The sequence below is a fragment of the Gracilinanus agilis genome, chromosome 3 (assembly GCF_016433145.1).
Source record: "Gracilinanus agilis isolate LMUSP501 chromosome 3, AgileGrace, whole genome shotgun sequence".
NCBI lineage: Eukaryota > Metazoa > Chordata > Mammalia > Didelphimorphia > Didelphidae > Gracilinanus > Gracilinanus agilis.
The window spans coordinates 7,798,898-7,823,506 of NC_058132.1; the positions used below are offsets into that span (position 1 = coordinate 7,798,898).

Here is a 24,609-nt window from a genome sequence, read left to right on the forward strand (position 1 = left end):
TCCTTTACGTGGAACTCCCTGCCCAGCCCCAGCCGGCGGGCACAGCCAGTCCTGGGCAGCAGCAGCAGGAAGATGAGCCAGCTGGGGAGCCAGGCCAGGGCCCACAGGTGGGGGCCCCCTGGGGTGCTGGGGGGGACAGCAGGTGGGGAGCCCTGGGGTGGGGACACAGGGTGGGACGGCAGGTGTGTGGGGGCCCCCTGGGGTGCTGGGGGGACAGCAGGTGTATGGGGGCCCCCTGGGGTGGGGGGGACAGCAGGTGTGGGGGGGGAGGACAGACCAGGGTGGGAGCAGCCCCCTCCTCCTGGAGAGGCTGGGCCAGGCCCTGCTTTGGGGGGCTCAGGAGGGTCTCTGAGCTGAGGGGGGTTGCCGCAGGCCTCCAGTGGCCTGAGAGGTCTCCCCGGCCTGTCCGCACCCCGGGGACGCCCCAGGCTGGCCCCAGTTGTCCGGGCTGGGTCCAGGTGCCGTTGGAGGCAGGGCCAGCGGCCCTGGGCCTTGGGGAGAGTTTCCTGTGCGGGCGAGGCCCCCCCCCCACATCGTGCCCAGCACCCCGGCACGCCTGCATCCGGCTTCTCTGGCTCCCCCCCGGGGCTCCCCGTCACAGGAGTGACTCGCCCCGAAACACGCCCAGCGCCCGGGTGCAAACTCCAAGGCCGCCCCTGTTGTGCGGCTGCCCCGGCCCCGGCTCCTCCGGCCGCCTCGTGCCCTGGCTCTGGCTCTGCCGACCGGGGTCCGGCTCGCTGACCGGGATGGCCGCTTTCCCACAGGGTGATCCGCTTCTGCCCCGAGTGCGGGGGGGAGGTGCAGCCGTCCTTCCACTTCTGCCCGTACTGCGGAGGCTCGCTGCCGGGAGGGGACGCCGCGGAGGACGGAGCCGCGGAGGACGGAGCCGCGGAGGACGGAGCCGGGGAGGAGCTCGCCCACGCCGCTGCCGCCAGAGCAGGTACAGCTGGGGCCAAGGCACTGTCCGGGCGTCGGAGGCTGGACTTGAACCCGGGCCCCGGAGCAGGGTCTTTCTGGGGCGGGAGAGAGGCCTCTGCTGGGCCTCCAGCCTGATCTCGCCCTCTGGACAGATGAAGACCTCCAGCTTCCGCTCCTGCAGGAGCCTCTGTGCAGCCAGACGGCTGGGGGGCGCTTGGGGGGCGCTGGGTTCAGCCCCTCCCCCCACACACCTGTAGAGGCTTAGCCTGGCACCCGGAAGCTGTTGGAGGGATGGAGGCTGGCCTCAGAGGCCCGGCGGGACTCCCGGCCCTTCCCTGCAGCCCCCTCCCCACACCGGAGGCCTCCGAGGCCAGAGTGAGTTCGGCCCACTCGGGCTCCGGGTAGAATCCCGGCTGTCCTCTCCGCTTTCCTCCGGCCTCGCCATTCCTGCCTAGCACAGAGCTCCGGAGGGAGGCTGGGGGCGGGGAGCTCACTCCCTACGGACAGCAGGACCAGCAGAACAGGAGAGCGTCCAGGGGGCTGCAGGAGGAGGGCGGGGGCAGCCCACCCCCCTCGGCCTTCCTTCCCTCCGTGGCTCTTCCCCGATGGTGGTGAGCCTCGGGGGCCTTTGCCGGGCCGCCTCGTGCTTCTCAGCTCGCTCTCGCCCTCCTCACCCGGCCATTCCGAGGTCTCTTTCCGCTCCCCTGTCCTGGGCCGCCTTGGAGCCTGGGCGCTGTCCGGCTCCTCCTCCTCTTCCCTCCCTGGGCCTGCTGGCCTGTGGCGGCTCCCCTGGGGGGGGGGGGATCCCCCTGCAGCGCCCCCTGGCGAGGAGATGCTCAGGAGGGCGTCCCGTCATCTGTCCTCCTGCTGTCTGCTCAGAGCCCTTTGGATTGGGGCCGCCTCTTAGGGCAGCACCCTGGGCCGAGGCTCCGAGCCCCTCCTGGAGCCTCACCCTGGGAATGAGCGGCGTGAGGGCAGGCGCTGAGATTTGAACCCGAGTCCCCAGGCACGACGGATTGTTTGGGAACGTGGAACCCAAGCTCGCTTCGTGCCTGTTTCCGCTTTTGTCCTTCTACCGCCCAGACTGAGAGTCCCCTAAATGGAGAAGGAGGGAGACGAGGGGGGAGCCTTTATTGAGCTTCCTTAACCGCCTCCTGGGCCGGCCCAAAGGCCCCAAGCAAACCCTGCCTGCCCTGGGGGAGCTTCTGTTCTGGGGGCGCCCCTGAGAGCCGCCCCGATGAGCAATGACCAGAAGTGCTAGAAGAGGTCCTGGCCAGGCCGGGGCCGCACGGACCATCCCTGGGGTGCCCCCACAGCTTCCCTGGCCTCCCCCCTCCTGGCTCCTGCGCCCTTCCTTCTTCCCGGCCCCACACTCGGGCTCCGTGTCCCCGGCGCTCCCCCCTCCTGGCCCACCCGTGACTTCCCTCCGCCTTCTTCCGGAAGTCTTTCCCTTCCTCCCGGCGTGTCCTGGCTCGCCTTTTGTTGTTGCCTCCCGGTTAGGCCGGCTTAGCTCAGTGTGGGGGCCGCTCCCTGGCCCGCTGCCCGACTCCTCACGGGGAACGCGGGAGAAGCCGGGGCCTCGCCCCGAACCCCGCCGCCCGCCTGCGTGGGGAAAGCTCTGGCTTTGGGCAGAGCGCCGGCCGGAGGGTCGCTCCTTCGCTGGCCGGGCCGGAGCTTCCCACCTCTTGGCCTCTGTCCGAGGAGGGGGTGGCTGCGTGGCCCGGAGGCTCCTTCTGGTTCTCGCCTCCGGCTGCCCTGCTTGGCTGCACTTGAACTCGCCTCCTTATCTGTGTTCCAGGTCCAAAGAAGAGAGAGGCCCACCTGGGTCAGGGGGACCAGAAGAAAAAAGCGAAGTGCTCCGTGCCGGGCGCCTCCCCTCCTTCGTCCCCCAGCAGAGCCCTGCAGAGCTCCAAGGAGGCGGCGTCCCCCGGCTTCCCGGGGAAGGGCAGAGGTGAGAGTGGGCCCCGCCTGAGGGGGGCCGGGGCTCGGGGAATGGGGCTCCCTCCCCTCCTGGGCTGATCTGCCAAGAGAGGTCCTTCCTGACCTCTCGGGTGCCAGCCAGGGCAGGGAAGGAGACCCCTAACCGTCACAGGATGGGCCCGGGCCTCGGGGGGCCCCTTGTCCAGTGGCCCAGCAGGAAGAGGCTGGAATGGGGTCCAGAACCTCTGGGCGTCCCCTCTCTGGCTCTTACTCCCTGCGTGGCCTTGGCTACATCACTCGCCTCCTGTGGGCCTCGATTCGAAGGCCAGCCGGGCCGCCTCTCCTCCGCCGGCCTTGGGCGAAGCTGAAAATGACCACCATAAACTGCCCTTTGGTGCCGATTCTGGCCCACCACGGCCCATCGGACGCCCGAACCGGTGCGGCCTCTCCGCCGGGTCTTCCCTTCTCCGGGGAAACGGGCCCAGCTTGAAGCCAGGGACGGGGCGGATCGTTGGAGCGTGGAGGGGGCAGCCGAGAGGGAAGAGCCGGCCTGGTTCCCGCCTCCCGCCTGTCCTGGGTGCCGGCGAGTCCTCGGACCTAGCCAGGAGACCTTCCGAAGGCCCAGAGACGTGGGACGGAGAAGGGGAGCCGGACGGCGGCGCGGGAGCGTGTGGCGGCCTCAGGCCCAGGCCGGGATGGACGTGTGAGCCCGCAGTGGGCCGCCACGCCGCGTAGTGAGCTCCCCGTCCCGCAGCCTCTCACGGTCTCCTCATCTCTTCCCAAAGGCCAGTCGCCCCGCCAGAGACAGAGGCCCGCCCAAGCGGCACCCCCGGAGGCGTGGGGGGAGTTCAACGTCCTGACGGACATTAAGGGCCAGCGCTGGAGGCTGGGCTCCCGGGTGCTGACTTGTGACAATGGGACGACTCTGTTCGAAGGTAGGGCGGCGGGCGGGGGGCGAGGGAGAAGCGGGGCGCAGGGCCCCCGAGCACGCCGGCCGAGGGGGGGGCCGGAGCCGCCGCTCACGGGGCTTCTCCCTTCTTTCCCAGCCGTGTCGGACTCGGAAGCCGCCCTGCGGAAGCAAAGGTTCTCCCTCAAACTGGTGAGTGTCACGCGGGCGCCCTCGGGCAGGGCGGGGGCGGCGGCACAGCTGGCACGGCCTCCCCGCCGAGCCTCCTCCGCATGGGATCCGGCCGCCAGTGGACTCGGCAGGACGCGGCAGAAGGGGGGTGCCGGCGGGAGGAGGACCCCCAGCAAGAGCAGGGCGGGGCGCCTTCCGGATCGCTCGTGGGGAGACGGGGGGCCCTTAGGGAGGCGGGGCAGGGAGGGCCCGTTTTGGGTCACAGGCGGCCCAGAGCGGCCCGAGGCCTCTCCTCGCAGGGGAGCCGGGCAGAGGCCCGACGGGGGGCTCCCTCCATTGTTCGCCACCTCCCAGAAGGCCTGGCGGAGCCGCTGCCACTTGGCTCTCGGGCTCCGGGGCCCGGCCGGGGGGGCTTCCCGGGAGAACCGAATTCAGGCCCTTCTTGGGAGCTCTGGTGGGGTGCCTGGCGGAGCTCTCCAGGAGCCCCCCAGCGCCGGGACGCCGGAAGGTCTCTGTGCCGGGCCCAAGTGGGGCTCAGGACGGGGCAGGCAGCCGTCACCTCCCTCCGGCCCTGCCTGGGCACATTCGGGTCAGCCTGGCAGCGCCTCCCCTAAAGTGAGGTGGGGGCGGGGGGGCCGGGGCCCAGCCAGCTCAGGCCGCGTCCTGCCACTCGTGTGCCCAGCCAGCTCAAAGGCATTCTCTGTCTGTGTCTGTCTGTCTCTCTCCAGGACTTCAAAAATGGACGCCTCTTCCACGAGCAGAACTTCTTCCAGAGAGCCGTGAAGCCGAAAGAAGGTGCGTCTGTGGGGAGCAGAGGGAGGGTTCCTGCCCCTCTGGACGTCTTGGCCAGCTTCTGCCCGGGAGCCCCCCGATCTCGGCTAAGCCCTTCCAGAGCCGTCCGACGGCCCTGGTTCCCCCCGCAGACCCTCCCTTCTGTCTTGGTGTCGTCTCCAAGGCGGAGGCCAGGGAAGGGCTAGCCTGAGGTCCGCAGCTACGAAGTGTTCTGAGGCCAGATTCGAACCCAGGACCTCCCATCCTAGGCCCGGGGCTCCGTCCCCTGAGGCACAGGCTGAACGGGAGGGGGCCTGATGCTTCTGAAATGTGGGCGGGACTAGGCACGAATGGGGGTACTGTGGGCCGCCCCCCGCCAGGCTCCCTTCGAGGCAGGCCCTAGAACTAGGCCTCTTATTCCCACTTGGGAAAGGAGAAAACGGAGGCTCTGAGGGCTCCCTGGAGGGGGCTTAGGAGGGAGCCGGCCCGTGTCGGCCCTGCTGCCGGCCCGCTCTGACATGCCCCGGAGGGGAGTCCCGCAGGCCTTCCTGCCTCGGCTGAGCGGCTGAAGCCGGGCCTCTTCTGTCGCCCCGCAGTGGAAAAGTGGAAGAAATCGCACTTCGTGCCCTTCCTGGCCATCCCGACGTGCGTCAGCTTCGGCCTGCACCTGGATGACTACAGGTGGGTGCGGGCGGGGTGCCGGGGCTCCCCGCTGGCCCTCGTGTGGCCCCTCGGCTGAGCCTCCCTGCCCGGCCCCGGGCTCTCGGCTCCCCCAGGTTCATGGTGTTCCCGGACCTGGGCAGAAGCCTCCAGTCGATCCTGGACGAGCGGCCCGGCCACGTGCTGACGGAGCGGACGGCCCTGCACGTCCTCTTCAGACTGGTACGTTGTAGGGGCCGGGACCTCCGGCCGCCCTCCCCCATCGACCTTCCCGGGAGCCCCCCGGCTCTGGCTGGGAGGGGTCCGACTCGGGGGTCCCATCTCTAGTGGGCGCTGCTCGGTTTGAGGGCCTAAAGCTTACCCCGGCCTGGCACAGAGCGTGCTCCGAGCGTGGCAGCTTGCCCAAAGGCCCACCCCGAAGTGGGGGCCCCTCGAGACTCCAGGAGGGCCCCCCAGAGGACCTCCGTGCGGAGGAGCCCTTCTGCTTTGGGAGAGCAAACAGAAAGGCACTTCTCGGGGAGGGAGCGGCTCGAGAGGGGCCCCCAAGTTCCGCCGGCTGGGAGGGGGGCCCGAGGGCTCCGTCTGGGCCGGCAGGAGCCGCGTGAGAGTGAGGCCAGAGAGCCGAGGGCCTCCCTGAGGAGGGCACCCCACGGGGGAGGCCTTGGAGTAGGAGATCTGTGCTTAGGCCCGCGTGCTGGGGAGGGGAGAGCCCTTCGGGGGGCGATCGCTGTGGCGATGAGGGCCAGCAGGGGGCTGGTAGACCCCCTCCCTGAGCCTCCTGGAGGCGAGCCAGGGCCGGCCCAGAGGGGGCCAGAGATGGAAGTGAAGGCCGAGAGGAGGTGAAGGCGGCCCGGGCCTCCCAGGCTGGCCCCACAGGCCTGCGGAGACTCCAGGGCCCCTGCGGTGGCCAGAGAGAAAGATGGCGGAGCCGTCGGTCCCCCGGTCCAGGGAGGGAAGAGTAGGAGGGCGGCCACGGCGAGGGCGGCCTGCGGCTCAGCGGGCCCTGCCGGTCTCCCCGCAGGTGGACGCCCTGGAATTCATCCACGAGAATGAGTACGTTCACGGAAACATCTCCACAGAGAACATCTTTGTGCACCCGGACACTCCTGGCCAGGTAAGGGGGCGGCTTTCCCAGAAGGCCGTGGGCACGGCGTCCGGACTGAGAATCGGGCCCTGAAAGCCTCAGAGGCCTCATTCACTCGAACCTTCATCCAGTGAGATCCTTCTCCGGCACGCCTGACGAGAGGGCAGCCTGTCTGCCTCCGCTGGGGGACTTGTTTGAGACGCTGCACTATACCTCCCTGCGTGCAAGGGTCCTGGGGAGCCCCTTGATTTGGCCAGGCTGGCATCCGCAGGGCTTCAGGAACCCCCCAGACAGACCTTGGCCTCCTGGCACTTGGCCCTGAATGTCAGTTTAGGAAACAGCACGGACAGTGGAAAGAGCACCCGCCGTAGAGCTTCCTTCTGACCCTCAGCAGCTGGTGATCTGGGACAAGTCCCTTTCCTCTCTGGTCTGCCTCTGAGGGCCCAGCTCCCCCATATCATTTGTGCCCCAGGACTCCCTGAGGCCCTTCCCAGAATGCTGTGCCCCCTCTCCCACCCGATGCCAGGACCTCAGCACTATGTCACAGCCGGCCTGGGCAAGGCCCTGCCAGTAAAAGGACTCTGACAGGCACTGAGCTTGCCGTCCACTGAGACCCCCTGAGCCTTTTCAGACAGACCGGGTTGTGGTCATAGCTGGGCCCGCCTGTTCCCGGGGAAGCAAAGGGTAGACTTGACAGCTTCCCCATTCAGTTCCATCTTCTCACGCTTGGCCCAGTGGAGCTTTTTAGTTTGGATCCAGTCAACAAGCAGTTATTAGACGCCTGCTGTGTGCCAGTGAATGAAAGAAAAAAACGTTTAAGCGTCTCCTCTGGGCAGAGTACTTGGGAACCTACCGGGGGTGCAGCAGCAAAGGGGAGAGGCCGCTGCCCTGCCAGTCTGGGCTGTGTGGGCACACCAGGCTGAGCCAGGGGAGTGCGGAGGCCCCAGGCCGGCGGGCTGCCCACACAGACTCGGCTTTGGTAGACTTCTGTGTCCAGGCTCGGCTGTCCCTGGGACGTGGGCTTTGCGAGGCTTGGGGATGGTAGGGACGGTGAGGACGGTGGGGATTACAAGGGACCCTCTGATGGCTTCCTGCAAGAAGCAGAGGCCCCCCTGGGCCTTCCTCACGTCATAGTTAGGCTCCTGTTTAAAGGACCAGGTAAGATGCATTTGTTTGAAAGTGAATGACATAAATAAATGCAAGTTAAGCTCTCAAGAGCTCCACGCTGACCTCGCCCCCTTCTAGCTGGGCGACCCCAGACAAGGCGCCTGGGGTTCTTCAGCCATAAAATGAGGAGAATAGTAGGACGGGCCTTCAGGGTTCTCTGCAAAGTGCTGTAGAAATGCCGTTTGTCGTCAGTAGTCACCAAGCATTGATCTAGCCGCTGCCGGGTGCCACACTGGGCCAAATGCTGGGCTACAAAGAGGGGAAAAGGCAGCCCCTGCCCACGGGGAGCTCCCAGGACGAGAGCGAGACAACATGTCAACAATTCTGCCCAGGGCAGGGTCCGAGGTGGAAGAAGACTGAAAAGGGAGGCCTCTCCTGTCTGATCGTGGTGGTGCTAGGGAGCCCCTGCAGTTTACTGACTGTGGGGAGAGGGAGGAGAGATGGGGAGGGCCTGCGCAGTGCAGGGGGCGGTTATTGGTGAGGCGTTGACAAGGTCACTCAGTGGAACTTGCCAACACCTTGGACGTGGGAGGACGGCCGCTAGGATGCAGGCCTGGACGATAATAGGGGGTGGAGGGGGGTGGCCTGGCTTTAGGGGGAAAAATTGTGGGTTCAGGTTTAGACATAGTCCGGGGAGAGACGTCCAAAAGGCAGCTGGCCGTGGAGGCTGGAGGTCAGCACAGAGATGGCCATTCCGTCCCTGGGAGCCGATGACATGTTTCCTCTTCTCCCGTTCCTCTTCTTTCCTTCTGACTCTGCTGTCTTGTCTTCTCCCTTTTCCTTCTTTCCTTCCATCTTCATCGCCTTTTTGCCCTCTTCCTCTCCGTCTCTCCCTTGTTTCCTCGTCCTTTCCACCATCTCTTTCTCCTTTCTTCTCCTTCCCTCCTCTGTTCTTCCCTCGCCCTCTCCCCTACAGAATTGCTGTTGAAAGCCCAAAGGGACCCTAAAGTCCCGCAGCTGGAAGAATTCGGCCTGGAAAGGGCCCCCCGAGATTGGGAGGAAAACGAGCTCCCGGGGACGAAGGGGCATCTCGTAGCTCCCATCTTCCTGGGCTCTAGAGAAAGGCGAGATGAGGCGGTTTTGTAAGGAACTAGAGTGTCTGTCAGGCATCTTCCTTTGGATGTGCACGAGGGCTGCCCTCTTTGCCCCGCAGGCCCCGAGTCTAGGCCCAGGCGCCTCCTCCAGCCTTTACTCCCCTGGACAGGAGAGCTGAGTCTACATTGGGAGCCCGGGGGCCTGGGAGGACGGCATGAGGGAAACTAGGAACGGGGGAGAGCCTGCGGCAAGCGTAACTTGGGGCTGGGGGCCAGGAAGCTGAGACCAGGAAGAAGAGCCGGAGAAGAGGCAAAGAGGGCGGATTGTGGGAGAGAGACAAAGCCGAGGGAAGAGCCCCGAGGCCCAGGAGAGACCTGGATGAAGAGCCCCAAAGGAGGATGAGGAGAGGCGGGACAAAGAGGAGGTCAGAGAGAGAGAGCAGCACCCCCAGAGTCTAGAGGAGAGATGGCCCACGAGCAGTGTCAGGGACTCCAGAATGGCCAAGGATGAAGGCCATTCAGTCTCATGATTAAAAGGCCGTGGCGGGGGTGGCGGATCGAGATGAGGACCTCGGCCCGGATGTGGCCCCAGATTGGGTCTCAGATGGAAGGGGAGGGTTTAAGAGGAGAGACGCAGGCAGAGAGCGGGATCAGACAAGACATGCATCGAGTCACCAGCGATCTTTCCTTCTGTCTCGGAGTCGATTCTGTGCGGCAGTCCAGGGCAGAAGAGCAGTAAGGGCCAGGCAGTGGGGTCAAGTGACCTGACCAAGGTCACAGCTAGGAAGCATCTGAGGGCAGATTTGAACCCAGCACCTCCTGCCTCTCTCCCCAGAGCCATCTAGCTGCCCCCTTCTATTAGTTTCAACCTTTTCATTTTCTTTTAACATTTCTTCTTGTCTCATGGAGTCATTAACTTGTTTTTGATCCATTCCAATTTTCAAGGAATCTGTTACATGGACAAGGTTTACGCTAAGCTCTTCATTCTTTACCCCAAACTCCCTTCTCTCTAGTGCCCTCATTTCATTTAGAATATTTTTTTTAAACCCTCGTACTTCGGTGTATTGTCTCATAGGTGGAAGAGTGGTAAGGGTGGGCAATGGGGGTCAAGTGACTTGCCCAGGGTCACACAGCTGGGAAGTGTCTGAGGCCGGATTTGAACCCAGGACCTCCCGTCTCTAGGCCTGACTCTCAATCCACTGAGCTACCCAGCTGCCCCCTATAATATTCTTTAATTCTTGTCTCCTAGGTCACCCTGGCTGGCTACAGCTGTGTGTTCCGATACTGCCCAGGGAACAAGCACGTCGCCTACGTGGAGTGGAAGAGGAGCCCCCACCAAGGGACTCTGGAGTTCATCAGCCTGGATCTGCACAAGGGGACAGGTAAGAGGCCGGAGGCAGGTCCTCTGGGAGCGCCGCCCACCTCCCCCGCCTCGGCCCCAAGGGAGGGGACTTACTGGGCCACCTTAAATAAGTCACTTCCCCTCCGGGCTTCTCTTTCCTCTGAAGTGGGGCCGGACGGGAGATGGAGAGCGAGCGAGAGGCGCCCCGAGCAGCCGGAGGGAAGGGAAAGGCCTCTTGGCTCGCAGAGAGCTCCGAGCAGGGCCAGCCTTTGATCCTTGAAGAAACCCAGCCGGTTCCCTCCTCTGGCCTGCTCTGGTGTTCTGCCCTGTGACGGCCTCCGGCTGGGGAGCCCTCCGCCATCTCCCCGCCTTTCCCAAGTTCTGGTTCTGCCGCTCCCTTTTCGGACTCCGGCCTCTTGGCCCGCCCCTGTTTGGTGCCTCGTCAGCAGGGCCGCCCCAGATTCTAGACCCGCCCTGGGCCTCCTTGGATGGCTGCTGCGGCCGTCTGCCATTCTCCAGAGCACTTGGAGGAAGGCCGGGCGGCAGGGCCAGGCTGAGACCCCTCACACGTTCCTCCGCGGCCCTTTCACGCCGACGTCCCGTCACGAGGGGCTGCGTTCGGGGTCCACCATTGGGCGCTCCCAGACCTGCCCGCTCGTCTCTGCCTTGTTCCCACGAGACAGGAAGGGGGATGTGTCGGGTGCTTTGCTGAAAGCGATGCGAACCGCCTGCAGCACGATCAGGGAGCCCATAACGTGTCTAAAAGAAGACGAGGTGGGGCGGCCAGCAAGCCCATGGAGGGAGCGGGAGGTCCTGGGCTCCCGAGTGACGCGGCCTGGCCTGGCATCGATTGTAAGCCAGAAGGTCAAGGAGGGAAGCCTGCTGTACGGCATCTGCTCGTGATCTCTTCGTCCCGGATCACTAGCAGCCTCTTCATCACACCGTCTAGTTCTCCAGCAGCCACAGGAAGGCTCCCTGCCTCGTCTCTGGCAGGCTCCGTTTTCTTCCTTCTTCTGAAAACTCGGACACTGTTTGCTCTCCCCCTTCCCCACAGATCCCACCTTCACGCTCTTATGGGGCCCGAGGCTGCCCTTCACGCCGCCCCGGAGAGCTCCTCCTCTGGGGCTCTGCCTCTCTCCTAAGCTAGTCGTGGGCCGGCCCTGCTAGAGCTCTCCCAAGTCTGAAACGGCCGTTTTGGCGGAAGCATTCCTCTCTGAAAAGGGAGGCAGCAGGACCGAGGGACCCCGGAACTCTCCAGCCTTTCTGAAGCTGTGTGGCCGTGGGCAGGGCAGCCGGGTGCCTAGAACGCTGGGCCCAGAGTCAGGAAGACGCTTCCTAGCTGGGCAACCCTTGGAAAATCACTTAACCTCAGTTTCTTCATCTTTAAGATGAACCGAATAAAGAAGTGACCCACCCCGCCGGCATCTTTGCCGAGAAAACTCCAAACAGGCTCGCCAAAAGTGTCAGACACATGAAATAGACGAGCTACAACAAATGACCTTAGACAAGTCATTTCCCCTTTTGGACAAGATGATCTCTGGTCACTTTCCAGCACCAAAGTGCTTTGGCGACCACTGGGGGAAGCAGAGCTCTGCCCGAAGCTCACCTTCTCACCCCTCTCAACCTGCAAAGCCATCGATGTAGGCATTTCCCGGGGATTCCATGCTGATCATTAGCTCAAAGAAGTCATTGTGCAGCCTCCAAGGCGTAGCCTTTTAGCAATCGTTTGCCTTTATCGTGTGCAAAGGCCCCCCGGCTTGTTTCACTCTCTATTCCTCGGACAGCTCCCAGCTCCAGGGGTGCCCCAACCCCGTTGTCTCTCGCGCTCCAGAGACCCCTGACCTGCCCGTTGAGCCGGTCGTGGTAGATCTCCCTCGCCCCTTCTCCATGTGAAGCGAAGTGCTTGGATCCCCAATGGCCAAGTCTCTCCCGGCTCCCACATGCCGGCACAAACGCAGGTCCTGAACTCCTCGGGATCAGGGGGCTGGGCTAGATGGCATGGAGCCGGACCAGAGGTCTTGACCCCCCCCCCCTTGAGATGCCCAGGGGAGTGGAAAGAGCACCGGGTGAGCTCCAGCTCTGTCCTCGGCCCTTCTCTCTCTTTGAATGGCACTTACCTTCGGTCTTGGTAGAAGGCCAAGGCGAGGCAAATGAGGGTCACCCAGCTGGGAAGTGTCTGAGGCCAGATCTGAACCCAGGACCTCCTGCGTCTAGGCCCAGCTCTTTATCCTCTGGGCCGTCTCGCTGGGCCCCCTCACAATCTCTGCTCCTCCACTCGGGTTCCTCCTTTGTAAAATGGTTCTGGCCTCTGTACCATTCGTTTTTGGGTGGTGGTCTGGAAGAAGGCGCTTTGCCAGCGCCGGTACTCTGTAACGACAGAAGCTCTTCTGGCCTCTCCCCAGATCCCTCCCGCCGAAGCGACATGCAGGCCCTGGGCTACTGTGTCCTGAAGTGGCTCTACGGGGCGCTGCCCTGGACCAGCGAGCTTCCTGACGCGCGGGCCGTCATGAGGAACAAGGAGAGGTAAGCTCCAGGCACTTGCCCGCCTCCTGGGATGGGCCCAGGGGATGGGCGGGACTCCACAAAGGACCCAGAACCAGAGCGGCGGTGCTGGAGGCAGCCCGGAAGCGTGAATGTCAGGACTGGAAGCTACAAGGAGAAATTGTGCCTAGCGCTAAAATGTGATTAGATTAATAGATGCAAAAATGCCCGTCATTAAGATTCAGCAGCCACTTCTGCCTAGTCTTAAAAAACAACACAGAAGTGAAGCAGTGGAAGGTCTTTTCTTACCATGATGAGATCAGGAGTTTCATAGAAGGGCGTTTGTGCCTGCTGGCCTGGGAGTTTGTTTTTCTTTCTGTGTTCAGTGGGATTGCTTTCCTCGTAATCCTTTGCGGTTTATTTTCTGCCCTTTAACGTTCTGCCTCAATACGCTTCTCCCCTTTGGAGGAGACTCTCTCTCTGCTGCCCTGTTTGAGGCCTCACTTCAGATGAACAACCAGAAGGCAATTGGATAGTCTTTGCTTCTGTTATGTCTCTTAAGGAATCCGAGAGGATTTCAAAATATGTCTTGGTATCAGGCTGAGGTGAAAGAGCAGCAAGGGCTAGCCCAGGGGTTCCCAAACTTTTTTGGCTTCCCACCCCCTTTCCAGAAAAAATATTGCTTAGCCCCCTGGAAATTAATTTTTTTTAAATTTTAATAGCGATGAATAGGAAAGATGAATGCACCTGTGGCCATCACTGCCCTGTGGATTGCTGCAGCACCCACCAGGGGGCGGTGGCGCCCACTTTGGGAATCCCTGGGCCAGGCAGTTAGAGTTAAATGATTTGCCCAAGGTCACACAACGAGGACATGTCTAAGGCCAGATTTGAACGTAGGTCATCCTGACGCTAAGCCTGGCATGGTGTCTCCTGTGTTTACCTCACTGCCCCGTGAGAAACGTGTTGTTGGAGAAATGCAGAAAACCTCTTTGGTATTTTAGCCTCATTGGGAGGTGAAGTTGGATGGATAACCCAGAAAGCCAGTCCTTTTAGTATTTATATGTCTTGGATGGACTCTGTAGATGGACAGTGAACTGGACCTGAAACCGGAGAGGAGGAGAGCAGGACGAATGAAAAAGAATTCATTAAATGCCAGTCTTATGTGCCAAGCACTCTGCTAAGTGCTGAGGATAGGAGTGGAAAAAAAGATGATAGTCTCTACTCTCAGCGAGTTCATGCTCTTAAATGGGGGTGGCAATATATAAGTTTACCAAGTTTCAGGGCAGCTGAAAGGCCCCAGAAGTCCCCAGCGATCAACACTGGGGCCGATGATGAGGCCCAGGGGGCACGAGTAGTTTGGATGCCAGTGCCCGGGGTCTGAAGTGGGTAGAGGCAAGGCAAATGGCAAGGCCCCTCATTGGGAAGATTAGAGTTGTTGATTCCCATCTCATTGCATTTGGGAAACTGCACCGTGTTTTTTATGAATACTTCGGTCTCTGAACATTATTTACAGATGGCCCAATCAAGGGGCACTTGGTGGGCTGCAGGACCCTGCTTGTGAGTTAACTGTATAGGAAATCAGCTTACAGGCTATCCGTACTCCTGGAAGTGGAAGGAGCCGGGCTTTTAGCAACAACCAGGGTACCCCAAAGAAGAGCCTCGAGGTTCCTTAGGGAGCTGCACAATGTCAGAACACAAAGGAGGCTTGTAGCCCCTGGTATGGTCAGCCCTGGAGCACCTTTAGGCAAGGGTCACAGAGGGGGAGAAGGTGTGAATTTATGTGGGGTTGGATGGATGGATGAATGGAGGGATGGACCAGAGGAGGGATCATCAATGAGATCACAAATCTACTAAATTATGAGAGTGAACATTTTGTTCATCATTTTTCAGTTGTGTTTGACTCTCCATGGCTATTTTGGGGGTTTTCTTGGCAGAGATACTGGAGTGGTTGGCCATTTCTCTGACTCATTTTACAGATGAAGAAACTGAAGCAAACAGGGTTAAGTGATTTGGCCAGGGTCACACAGCTAGTAAGTGTTTGAGGGTGGATTTGAATTCAGGAAGATGAGTCTTTCAGACCCCAGGCCCCATACTCTATCCAATGCACCACCGCTTAGCTGTTATGGAAAGTTAATATTGAATTACGAGATGTTTGTGAAATAATTTTCCCTTTACTGCCCTCTGCCATGGTGAGGCTGAAACTTGCTGCAGAACCCTAGACTTCCAGATCCTCCCATAGCCTAGGACCCTGGGTTGGAACCTTTGTTCTTCTCTTAAGATAAAAGAATTCAGGGCAGAGCCGGCCAGCCACGGTGAATCTGGCCTGGCTGAAAAAATCAAGGGCAGGCTGAGAAGCCATGTTCAGCTCCATTAAAGTACAGGGTTGGCCAGTGGCAGAATGTGCTGGGGTATTCCGGGTCTTTTCAAAGACCCGACTCTCCTGAAGGAGTTGAGATCTTGAAGTCCACCTTCTCTCTCGAAATATCCTCCACTGGGGACTGGCACAGGAGATCCTACACTGTCGATCCAACAAGAGAGAGGACACAACTCCCTTTACAAGCAAGAGCCAGGACGTCTCCTTGCGCTTTCCCTCTTTTTGCTTAGGTCAGTGAAGGAGCCATTCTTTGTTAGCAGATGCATGCATCTGCTAATAAACAAGGTTATTCCCAGAAAAATGGCCTCATATTCTTTGCTGGGTAAAATCTGGCCCCTACCCTGTCAAACGTTCCTAAAGAGAAAGCTAAAATTAAAAATATCTCTAACTGAAAGCAGTATGATGGCTTACTTAGAAAACCCAAGTGAATCAGCAGAAATGTTCATTGAGATATTAACTCGCTTTGGCATCATCCCAAGTTCGCAGGGAAACCCAGAAAAACCATCGACTCTCTATGCCACCAGCAAAAACAAGAAATTGTTAGAAAGGGGAAAACCCTACAAAATAGCGAGAAAATGGACTCAGTATTGGGAATTGGTATGCGGATACATACAGGATTTCTAGAGACAGGCTTAAAAATAATAGCACCTCCTCCCAGGACGGTTGTGAGTGTGAGCATGCAAGATGAGCACTTTGTAAGCCCGCAGCACTCTCTAAATGCTTGCTATTGTAAACAATTTTATAGGAAAAAAGATGAACGGAGGCCTTTTCAAAGTGCCTAGTAAAGTCAGGCTAATAGAAGGATGACAGTACTGCCCCTTTGAATATAACGGCATGTTGAAAGCTATCTCAATCACGATGTGAATTTTGTAGAACTGGACAAAATAATACCCAAATTCATTGGAAAAAAACAAGGGAAATTGGCGAATACCTAACAGACTCGCCCGCCCGTGGGACCTTGAGGGCACTTTCTCTTTCTCTGAGGTCCTGTTAAACAAGATTCAGGAACATCAGAGCTGGGAAGGGCCTCCGAACATCGAGGGTCAGTGGGGCAGATCCGTCGCACCTTAAAGTATGAAATGTTAGACTTGGAAAGGATCTTAAGCTCTAGAAAGTCACTGAACTTAGAACATGGAATGTTAAAGTTTGAGAAGGATCTTAGAACATACAGAATATCAGAGCTGGAAGGGTCGTCTCCGATAAATGATTTTTCCGTTTTTTGAAAAAACCATGTCTTTCTGGTCTGACAGGTTCATGAACAATGTGGCTGAGCTCATGAGGCAGTCCTGTGGCCAAAGAAAGCCCCCAGGTGGGTTTTGAAGGGAGGAGGCCAGGGCCGGAGGCCGCTCTGGACCGAGACAGGGTGGGCCAGGGCCAACGGTTCCTGTGATACAGCAGTAGGGATCCCTGTTCACCTGCCATCCGTCACAGGCATACAGCATAGTCCCTCAGACTCCCTTTCCCCAGTTCAGGAAATGAGTCTTCCTTCGAGCCCTCCCCGGCTGCTGGGGTCTTCTCTTCGACTTCCTTGACAAGCCATTCCTTCCTGTCTCATCGCCCTAGTTCTCCGTAACTGTCCAACTAGTCCAACACTGAATGTAGGGGAATAAGCACTCAGCCACTGGTCCTTTCTCTCTTTGGTCCTCCATGTCTTCCTTCTTAAAACAAAGGAGATGAGGTGGGCTAGCTCGGAGGTCCCGTGCAACCGCACGGCTATGGAACTGGGGAAGGGCCTGCCTTCTCTGGGTCTTCTCTTCCACTTCAGGAAAATGAGCAGCTCAGGCTTTAGCCATCTTCTAAGCTTCCTTTCCAGCTCTACCATTCTGCGATTCTCAGTGCTTGGTGCCTTTGGGTGATTTCCTTTCCTCTCTGGGCCTCAGCTCTTCTTCTGGCAGAGTGGGGTAAATGGACTAGATGATCTCTTGTAGAACGGGATGACCTTGGCCCATCTCCTCCCCTCTCTGGGCCCGGATTTCCCCATCTGAAAAGGGAGGAGACTGGCCCCTGTGATTTCTGAGGTGGCTGCAAGGACCTTCAGGATGGCTCCTCCCCTCTCTGGAACTCAGTTTCCTTATTTGTAAAACTGTCGAGCTGACCCAAATGCCTTTAGATCATCAGTCACAGGATTCAGAGCTCAAAGGGACATGGGATCTCTTCCAAGTCTCTCAGGCCAGCTCAGAATCCTCAGAAAATTCCCAGTTGGTTGCTGTGGAACGGAGGGCAAGTCCTTTCCTTCTCTGGGCCTGAGGACTCTCTTCTTGGGGGGGGTTGGGGATATGGGGGTCCTTCTCTGTTTCAGAAGCTCTGAAGACCTACCTGAATGCTGCAATGGCTCTCCAGTATGAGGAGAAACCCAACTATAGCATGCTGGAGACGGTCGTGAGGGCGGCTCTTAAAGAACACCATGTTGAACCCTACGAATCCATCAGCCTCCTCACTGTCGAATAGGTAACGCAGAAGCACTTGGGGTTGGCAGGGACACCCACGGAACACCCAGAGGACGTGTTTCCCCTCAGCTGACTTTGGCCAGCTGGTCCTAGATGAAACATTATTTAATATTAGAGCCAGAAGTCACGTAACCAGCACTGATTAAACTTCTACTGCGTGTCACACTGGTGCTCGGCCCCTGAGCGACACAGAATTTAGAGGAGATGCGACGCCCAGGATGAGATTTATTTCTAATATATTGGATTGTTTCCATTTCTGGCTTTTTATTAAAGGTTCCAGAATGGAGGCTCAGGTCTGTCCCTCAGACTCTTACTCTTTTGCTCCTGGCAAATCCGAGGAATGGCCCACCCCGAGTATCTCCTGTGGTGGGGTGATAGAAAAGTGAGATTCTGTGTTCTGTCTTTCCTGGCAAATACGAAAGCCCATTTAGGCCAGGGTGTCTGTGAGCTGCGGGTCAGAGTCCTTGACTCTGTCCCTCTTAAGCAGCTGGGCTCGATCAGAGGGCCGGGCCCTGGGATTTTCGGTCATCAACTAAGGAATCGAGGAGGGACCAAAAGAATGTGGATCACCTCCTTACTGGCTCTTTGGCAATTAGAGATGCCTGGGGAGAGCTGAGTGACAAGCTTCCAAAATTGTATCTGATGATCCGTGAGGCTGCATTTCTTTGTCTTTGATCCCTGAGAGATCATTGACCAATTAATTTATTGATTATTGCTCCTGATCAATAAATTGATTTTCTTTCCCAGAACACAGTCTCTTGGAATTTTTACTTGTCACACTTGCCTTCAGGGAGCTCGTAATCTAATTTACATCCATCAAGCAACGAGTATTATTTCGTTATTCAGTCCTTTTCAGTCATATTTGACTCTTTGGGACCCCATTTGGCGTTTTCTTGGCAAACATGCTGGAGTAGCTCGCCATCTCCTCCTCCAGATCATTTTATAGATGAGGAAGCGGAGGCAAACAAAGTCAAGTGACTTGCCCAGGGTCACACCGCTAGGACATGTCTGAGGCCAGATCTGAACTCAGGGAGAGGAGTCTTCCTGACTCTAGGCCTGGTCCTCGATCCACAGCACCACCAGCTTCCCTGATCAAGTATGAAGTAGGAGTCAGTTCAGCAAGGATTCTCCAAGCATCTCTTATGTTCAGACAGTGTGCCGGGTTCTAGGGATACAGAACAGTCCCCGTCCTCCAGGACGCACAGTCTCGCCTCCCCGGGAAAGTAAATGCAGACTGCGCGCACACAGCAAACGTTCACAGGGGCACCAAAGAGGGAGGAGTTGGGTCTTTCTGACTCTTGGCTCCGCTGGGGAACAGAGCAGGAGAGACGGGGCCTGGAGAGCTGGAAAGGGAAGCGGCCGTTCCAGCCAAGAGCCAAGAATGGGCCGTGCCGGCCAGCCCGCCTTCCCTCCCGGAGAGGAGAGCAGAGATGTGCCGGAGGTTCCAGCCAAGCGGCTGAGAAAGCATCTTCCCACGTCTTTGGGGCCTGCGGGAGCCAGTGATCACGTCAAGGCGGAAGAGGGCTGGACTTGGAGTCCGGGAGACCCTGAGCACGTCATTTCCTTTCACCTGTAAGCCTCGGTTTCTCCCCCTGTAAATGGAGATCAGAACAGAACCTTCCTCCTCCTGTTGTGGTAAAGCTTAAACGAGTATCTGTAAAGGGCTTTGCTGACCTAAACAAACCAGAAACGCCAGCCTTGATCATAGCTAGCAGAAAACAGCGGATGACGGGCGTTCGGCGGAATCTCCCACAGGACAAAAGGGCCTGGGGGCCATCGATTAAGAAACAGCGGTACACTGGAGAGTGTCCACAGGAAGGCAGCCAGCATGGCGAAAGGCCTGGAGTTGATCCCATATGAGGAGCATCGAAGGAATTGGGCATGTTTATCTGCACAATGGATAGTGTTGGACCTGAGTTCAAACCCTGCCTCGGCGAGCACTCAAATCACTTAGTCTCTCCCCGTTTCTGCATCTGCAAAGTGGGGACAACGTTGCCCTAACTCAAGAGTTGTTGGGAGGACACATTGGATAAAACTTGGGTAAGACAGTTCTTTGCAAACCCGAGAGTGCAGGTGTTGTTCAGTCTTTTTTTTTTTTTTTTTTCCATTCTTTAAGCCCTTATTTTCTGTATTAAGGCAAAAGACCAGTCAGGGCTGGGCAGGGGAGGTTAAGTGACTTGCCCAGGTTCACACAGCTGGGAAGTATCTGAAGCAAAGTTGACTAGGACCTCATCTCCAGCCCTGGCACTCTATCCATTGAGCTACCCAGCTGCCCCTCGTACAGTCACTTTTCAGTGGTGTCTGACTCTTCATGACCCCATTTGGATCCTTCTCCAGCTCATTCTGCAGATGGTACTACAGACCTTCTTAAATAGGATCCAAAGACTTTGACCTAAGAAGCCATGCCAGAAAAGCCACATTGATGACATCCACCCATTATCTGGACCAGGACACATCATTTTGTGAACAGCCCACAGAACCATGACATGTTCTGCCAATGGAAAGAGCCCAGAATTGTGCAAGAGGACAAGAATGGACGGACTAGATTGCTTTGGGGAAACTGTGACATTCTCAGTGATCCCAAGGGATCCATCCCCATAGAAATCCAGCATCCTAATATTAGCATTCTTTCCTTCTCTACACAACCCTAAATCCCAGAGCACCCCAATCTCCAAAGAACTGACATGGTGAATGCCCAAAGGGCAGCAAAGAGAGAGAAGAGTGTATGAACAATGAAGATACATGGACATGGTGTTAAAAACGTCAGTAGATTGAGAGGGAAAGGTGACCAATGGACAGCCCAGTGTACCCTAATACTTGTGACATATCAAAAGACCCAGAGGAAAGATTGCAGCATATTGAATTGGCCACGTGGGAAAGACTAATGGGAGTCCATAATGGTTGCATGAGATGAGAAGGCATGGATGCACCCATGAAAAGAAGAAGGTCCGCATCAGTCAGATCACAGATCTCCCCAAGCAGAATCTCTGGCACATTTCTTTTTCACACCCTTACCTTGTATCTTAGTATCCATTCCAGGACAGATGACTGGTAAGGGCTAAGCAATCAGGGTTAAGTGACTCTAGACTGCAGGCCTGGTGTTCTATCCACTGTGCTACCCTAACTTCCCCTTCCTTTTTCTGACATGACCTCTTTTCATCTCACAACAATGCCAGAAAGTAGATGTTTTAATCTTACAACTGAGGAAATAGTGGTAATCAGAGGGTAAGTAACTTGCCCCGGGTCACACAGCTAGGAAGTGTGTGAGGCTAGATTTGAACCCATGATCTCTCATCTCCAGGCCTGGCACTGTATGCACTGAGCTGCTGCCTCGTAACAGCAGCATCCAGCCCATGCTCAAGCTCATCTCTCTCTTAACTCCACATAGCCCAGTGATTCCATAATACTCGGTCTTTTATCTAGCACTTTAAGGGGTGCAGGAACACTTTACACACTTTTGTTCAAGCTTCATAACCCCAAAGTAGATAGGTGCCTTTATACTAATTTTACAGATGAGGAAGGTAAATCTAAGAGAGCCTGAGAGATTTGGCTACGGTCCCACAGCAACTCCTTAGTTTGGAGCCTGGATTGGAGGCTTATCTCTGAGCAGGAATGTGCAGTGAAGTGCATGTGGGGTCTTATATGTCCCTCTTCATCAAGAAGTTAAAAACCCCTAGTTATGATGCTCCCTGAACATTGTTTCAGTGTATCAGCTCTGGAAAGCTTTATGGCATCATTCTCTATGACCCTGTTTGGGGTTTATGTTTTTATACACACACACACACACACACACACACACACACACATAAAAAAAAATAAATGCAAGGGCTTTTGCTGGGGGCTTTTGCTTCCCCCAAGAAAGGAAGTCTTGTGTAGAAAGTGGAAGGAAACTAGAGAATCTAAAAGGTGGAATTGAAATATATTCCAGGCAAAGGAGATGTTCTGCAAAGTCACAGAGCTGGGAGATGGAGTGTCTTTTGTGAGGAACAGTGAGAACACCAGTTTGGCTGGACAAAAAAACATGACAGAATCTTTTGTACTCGGCCTGGAAAAGGAGGTTGGAGCCAGCTTGTGAAGAGTTTTACATTAGATCCTCAAAAAACAGGGAGCCAGTGGAGCTTACTAAGTAAGAAAGTGACCCCATCAGCCCTGTGGCTTAGAATATACATAGAAAACTTAGACCCTATGCATAAAGAGCTCCAATTCTCATTGAGAACAGTTAGATGGTACAATGGATAGAGTGTCAGGCCTGGAGTCAGGAAGCTCTGGGTTCAAATATGACCTCAGATACTTCCTAGCTGTGTGACCCTGGGCAAGTCAGTTGACTCAGATCACCTAGCTCTGGTGGCTCTTCTATATTAGAATTGATCCTAAGACAGAAGGTTGTTTTTTTTTTTTCTAATGAGATAGGGTAATTGTAGAAGATAGCAATGAGACTTCCCCAGAAGTAGAAATCAGTTCCAACTTGGGGTATCTGGGAAGACTTCCTGGAGGAAATGGTCCCATGTCGTTGTTGAGCCATTTTTCAGTTTTTTCCAGTTCTTTGTGACCCCCATTTGAGATTTTTTTGGCAGAGATACCGAAGTGGTTGGCCATTTCCTTTTCTAGCTCATTTTGCAGGTGAGGAACTGAGGCAAATAGGGTTAATGACTTACCCAGGATCACAGAAGTGTGGGAGGCCAATTTGAACTCAGGAAGAAGAGTCTTCCTGACTCCAAGTCCAGTGTTCTCTCCACTGCGCCACTTAGCTGCGAAGTGGCCCCATAGCTAGTCCCTAATGGCTGGTTAAGATTTCAGCGGATGACCTTGGGGAGATAATGGATTCCAGGAGTGGAGGACTATGGGAGCAAATTCACAGAGTAAGCGAGGAGTGTGATAGACTCAGGGGGCTGCCCGTGACTTCTCAGATCCATTCTGATTTCCATCGTGTCTGTGTGGGGTAGGAGGTTGGACAAGATGCCGTCTGAGGCTTCCCTTTTGTCAGAGGGCCTGGATGACTCCTGAAGCCTTCTCTGTAGTAAAGGGCAATCTGGCGCAGAGTTCCCCGAACCTGGGCTTTATTCTGGTCAGCTGGGATGAGACCGAGAGAACCCGTTTATCTAATCCGCAGATGACAGTTCTGGGAAGGGCAGCTGATACTCAGGTGTATCCCGGCAAGTTCGAGTTGCCCTTGGCAAGGTGACTTCTAAGGCCGTCTTGCTCTGGGTTATGGGATTCTTTTGTGGAGAGAAGATTGCCGTCCTGGGGAGCCGGACTCACTTCCGGAGACCCAGAAGCGGCTGGACTCTTCCTAAGGGGCCTGGGCTCTGTGTCTTAAGAGAATCCCTGTGTGGAGGGCATATGGAGGTTAGACAAGGCGGTCTGTAAGCTCCCTCCTCGTCAGGGAGTCCACCATGGAAGTTCCAGGCCAGGCTGGCCCCCTCTGACCTGAGTGCTGCCCATGGGATCAGCTGGCCTTCTGTGAGGAGGAGTCTGGGAATTGGATGACTGAAACCCGCCAAGAAGTACCGTCCAGGAACTAACAAGGGCCCCTTTTCTTGTCTTTCAGATTTCCCAGCTTCCCCGTTTGAGCGTCTTCTTACAAAGTGATTTTGAAGCCAGTCCGCACCTCGTCTGGAGCCATGTTGGACGTGCACTTGAGTGTGGAAGCCCCCCGGCTACTTGGGAGCCATTTAGAAATTCTCTCAGAAAGCGCCTTTCTTAGATCTTGGGACAGTGAAGAGTCTCATCCCCTCCCACCAGAAGCCGCAGCGCAGACAGACCCGGAGAGCAAAAGGGGGGCCCCACGCGGGGCAGGGCAGGGCGGTTTGCGCTTGGCCCTCTCAGAGGCTCGGCTCCTCTGGGGCGTCTGGAGGTCTGCTTGTGGCTACCCCAACCTCAGAGGCGCAAACGCTGGTGGCTCTGTCCATGGCAGACGGGCTTCTTTGAGGCACTGTGAAACGTTCCCGTCAGTCCACTTCACGGTCTCGCAGCCGTAGTCAAACCCCCATTAATGTGGTCGGGAGCCTCCACACCCAGCCCCGATGCATGCACGCAGAGCCCTCTAGGGGGCGCTCACGCTGGACTTCCCGTTCCAGGGGTTCCGTCCAGCCCCGCGCATGGCCCACGTGCCCCGGCCATACCGTGTCCGGCTTCTTGTTCTCAGTTTGTTCTCTGGACTTCCCGGTGCTTGGCCTCCCAGCGATTCCTGGGCCCGGCCGTGAGAAAGGCCCTTAGGAAGCGTCTACACCAGCCCCAAACTAGAAGTGACCACGTGTGGGGAGAGAAAGCTGCGGCACTCCAGGAGGCTCGTTGGACTTGCCTAGAGGAGTTCTTGTGCAGCGCCCAAGAAGGACTATTCCTCGAAAGGAGGCCCCACTTGTGAAGCGGCCACCGAGGGGGAGGGCCGAGAGCGCGGATGGGGAGACGGGCCTGGGATGGGGCACAGAGGCGGCGATTCCAGCCCCCGGAGCTCCGAACCAGAACCAGGACTCCTCTGGGACGCCCTCCCGGAGCAGTTCTCCAGATCCTGCTGGGAGAGCCCAAGTCAGGAGAGGCCTTGAGGATCAGGTCCCAGCACGGGGCCTGGGAGAGGCCCCCAGAGCCAGCCTGCTGCCCGCCCCGCCATGCTCTGGGCATTTCTAAAGTTCTCTGGCCCAGCGCCCCACTTTCCTCAGGGGCTTGTGGAGCTGGGAGGGAGCTGCTCAGCGGTTCCTCGGGCGCACCACCCGGGGCCTCGCAGCCACCATCCAAGCCGCTCTCTTCCCAAAGATCCCGGAGCCCGGGGCCATTTCCTCCTCTGGCACCCTGAGGCCGCCCCGGGGAGTGTCCGAGGCCAGAGCCGGCCTTCCTGCCCGCTGCAGATCCTTCACTCTCCTTTCAGGCCCATTTATTGCCCTGGTTTCCCCCCTGGCGCTGCTCTTGTGTTTTCCCATTTTATGATTCTTTTAAAAGTGATGCCCGCCTCGCGCTGTCTCATGCCCGCCTCACACCCATCAATGAACCAATGCTAGTTAAGGACGCTGGGGGGGGGGAGGGGCTCCTGGCAGCCGCTGTCAACCCTGCGGGTGTCGTTTGGGAATGAAACAGAGTAAACGGAGTCTGGACTCGTCCCTCGTGTTCTTCTTTGGCCCTCTGGGCACTCGCAGGGCCTCCAGAGAAGGGCGAAGGCCAGGCGGCAGGGTTCAGTGACCGGCCCAGGACCATCCTGGAACCCAGGACCCTGCGCCTTGTTCTCTTGGGGAGCTCCGGCCTTTGTGGCTGCTGGGGGAGACGGAGCCCTTCTAGTGGCACAAAGAAATCGAAGGCAGCGGGGTGGCTCCGCAGAGGAGGTCCTGGGTTCCAGTCAGGCCTC

The 24,609-nt window shown here is 57.6% G+C and overlaps 1 protein-coding gene across 1 annotated transcript; it reads left to right on the forward strand.

Annotated features, from left to right (window-relative positions):
• Positions 1-72: 72 nt before the first annotated feature.
• On the forward strand, positions 73-24,366 carry VRK3 (VRK serine/threonine kinase 3). The gene is made up of 14 exons (XM_044667098.1): positions 73-107; positions 765-940; positions 2,717-2,869; positions 3,624-3,773; positions 3,885-3,937; positions 4,645-4,711; positions 5,284-5,368; positions 5,464-5,569; positions 6,369-6,461; positions 9,882-10,014; positions 12,377-12,497; positions 16,080-16,138; positions 17,129-17,277; positions 22,825-24,366. The coding sequence occupies exons 1-13, from the start codon at positions 73-75 to the stop codon at positions 17,275-17,277; spliced, it is 1,380 nt and encodes a 459-aa protein (XP_044523033.1). The 3' UTR covers positions 22,825-24,366.
• Positions 24,367-24,609: the final 243 nt, after the last annotated feature.

Excerpts from the sequence above, each read along its gene's own strand:
- VRK3 (XM_044667098.1), top strand. The coding sequence starts at position 73 with ATGAGCCAGCTGGGGAGCCAGGCCAGGGCCCACAG. Across the intron at positions 6,462-9,881 it reads ACCCGGACACTCCTGGCCAG|GTCACCCTGGCTGGCTACAG; the intron begins GTAAGGGGGCGG and ends CTTGTCTCCTAG. Across the intron at positions 16,139-17,128 it reads TGGCCAAAGAAAGCCCCCAG|AAGCTCTGAAGACCTACCTG; the intron begins GTGGGTTTTGAA and ends TCTCTGTTTCAG.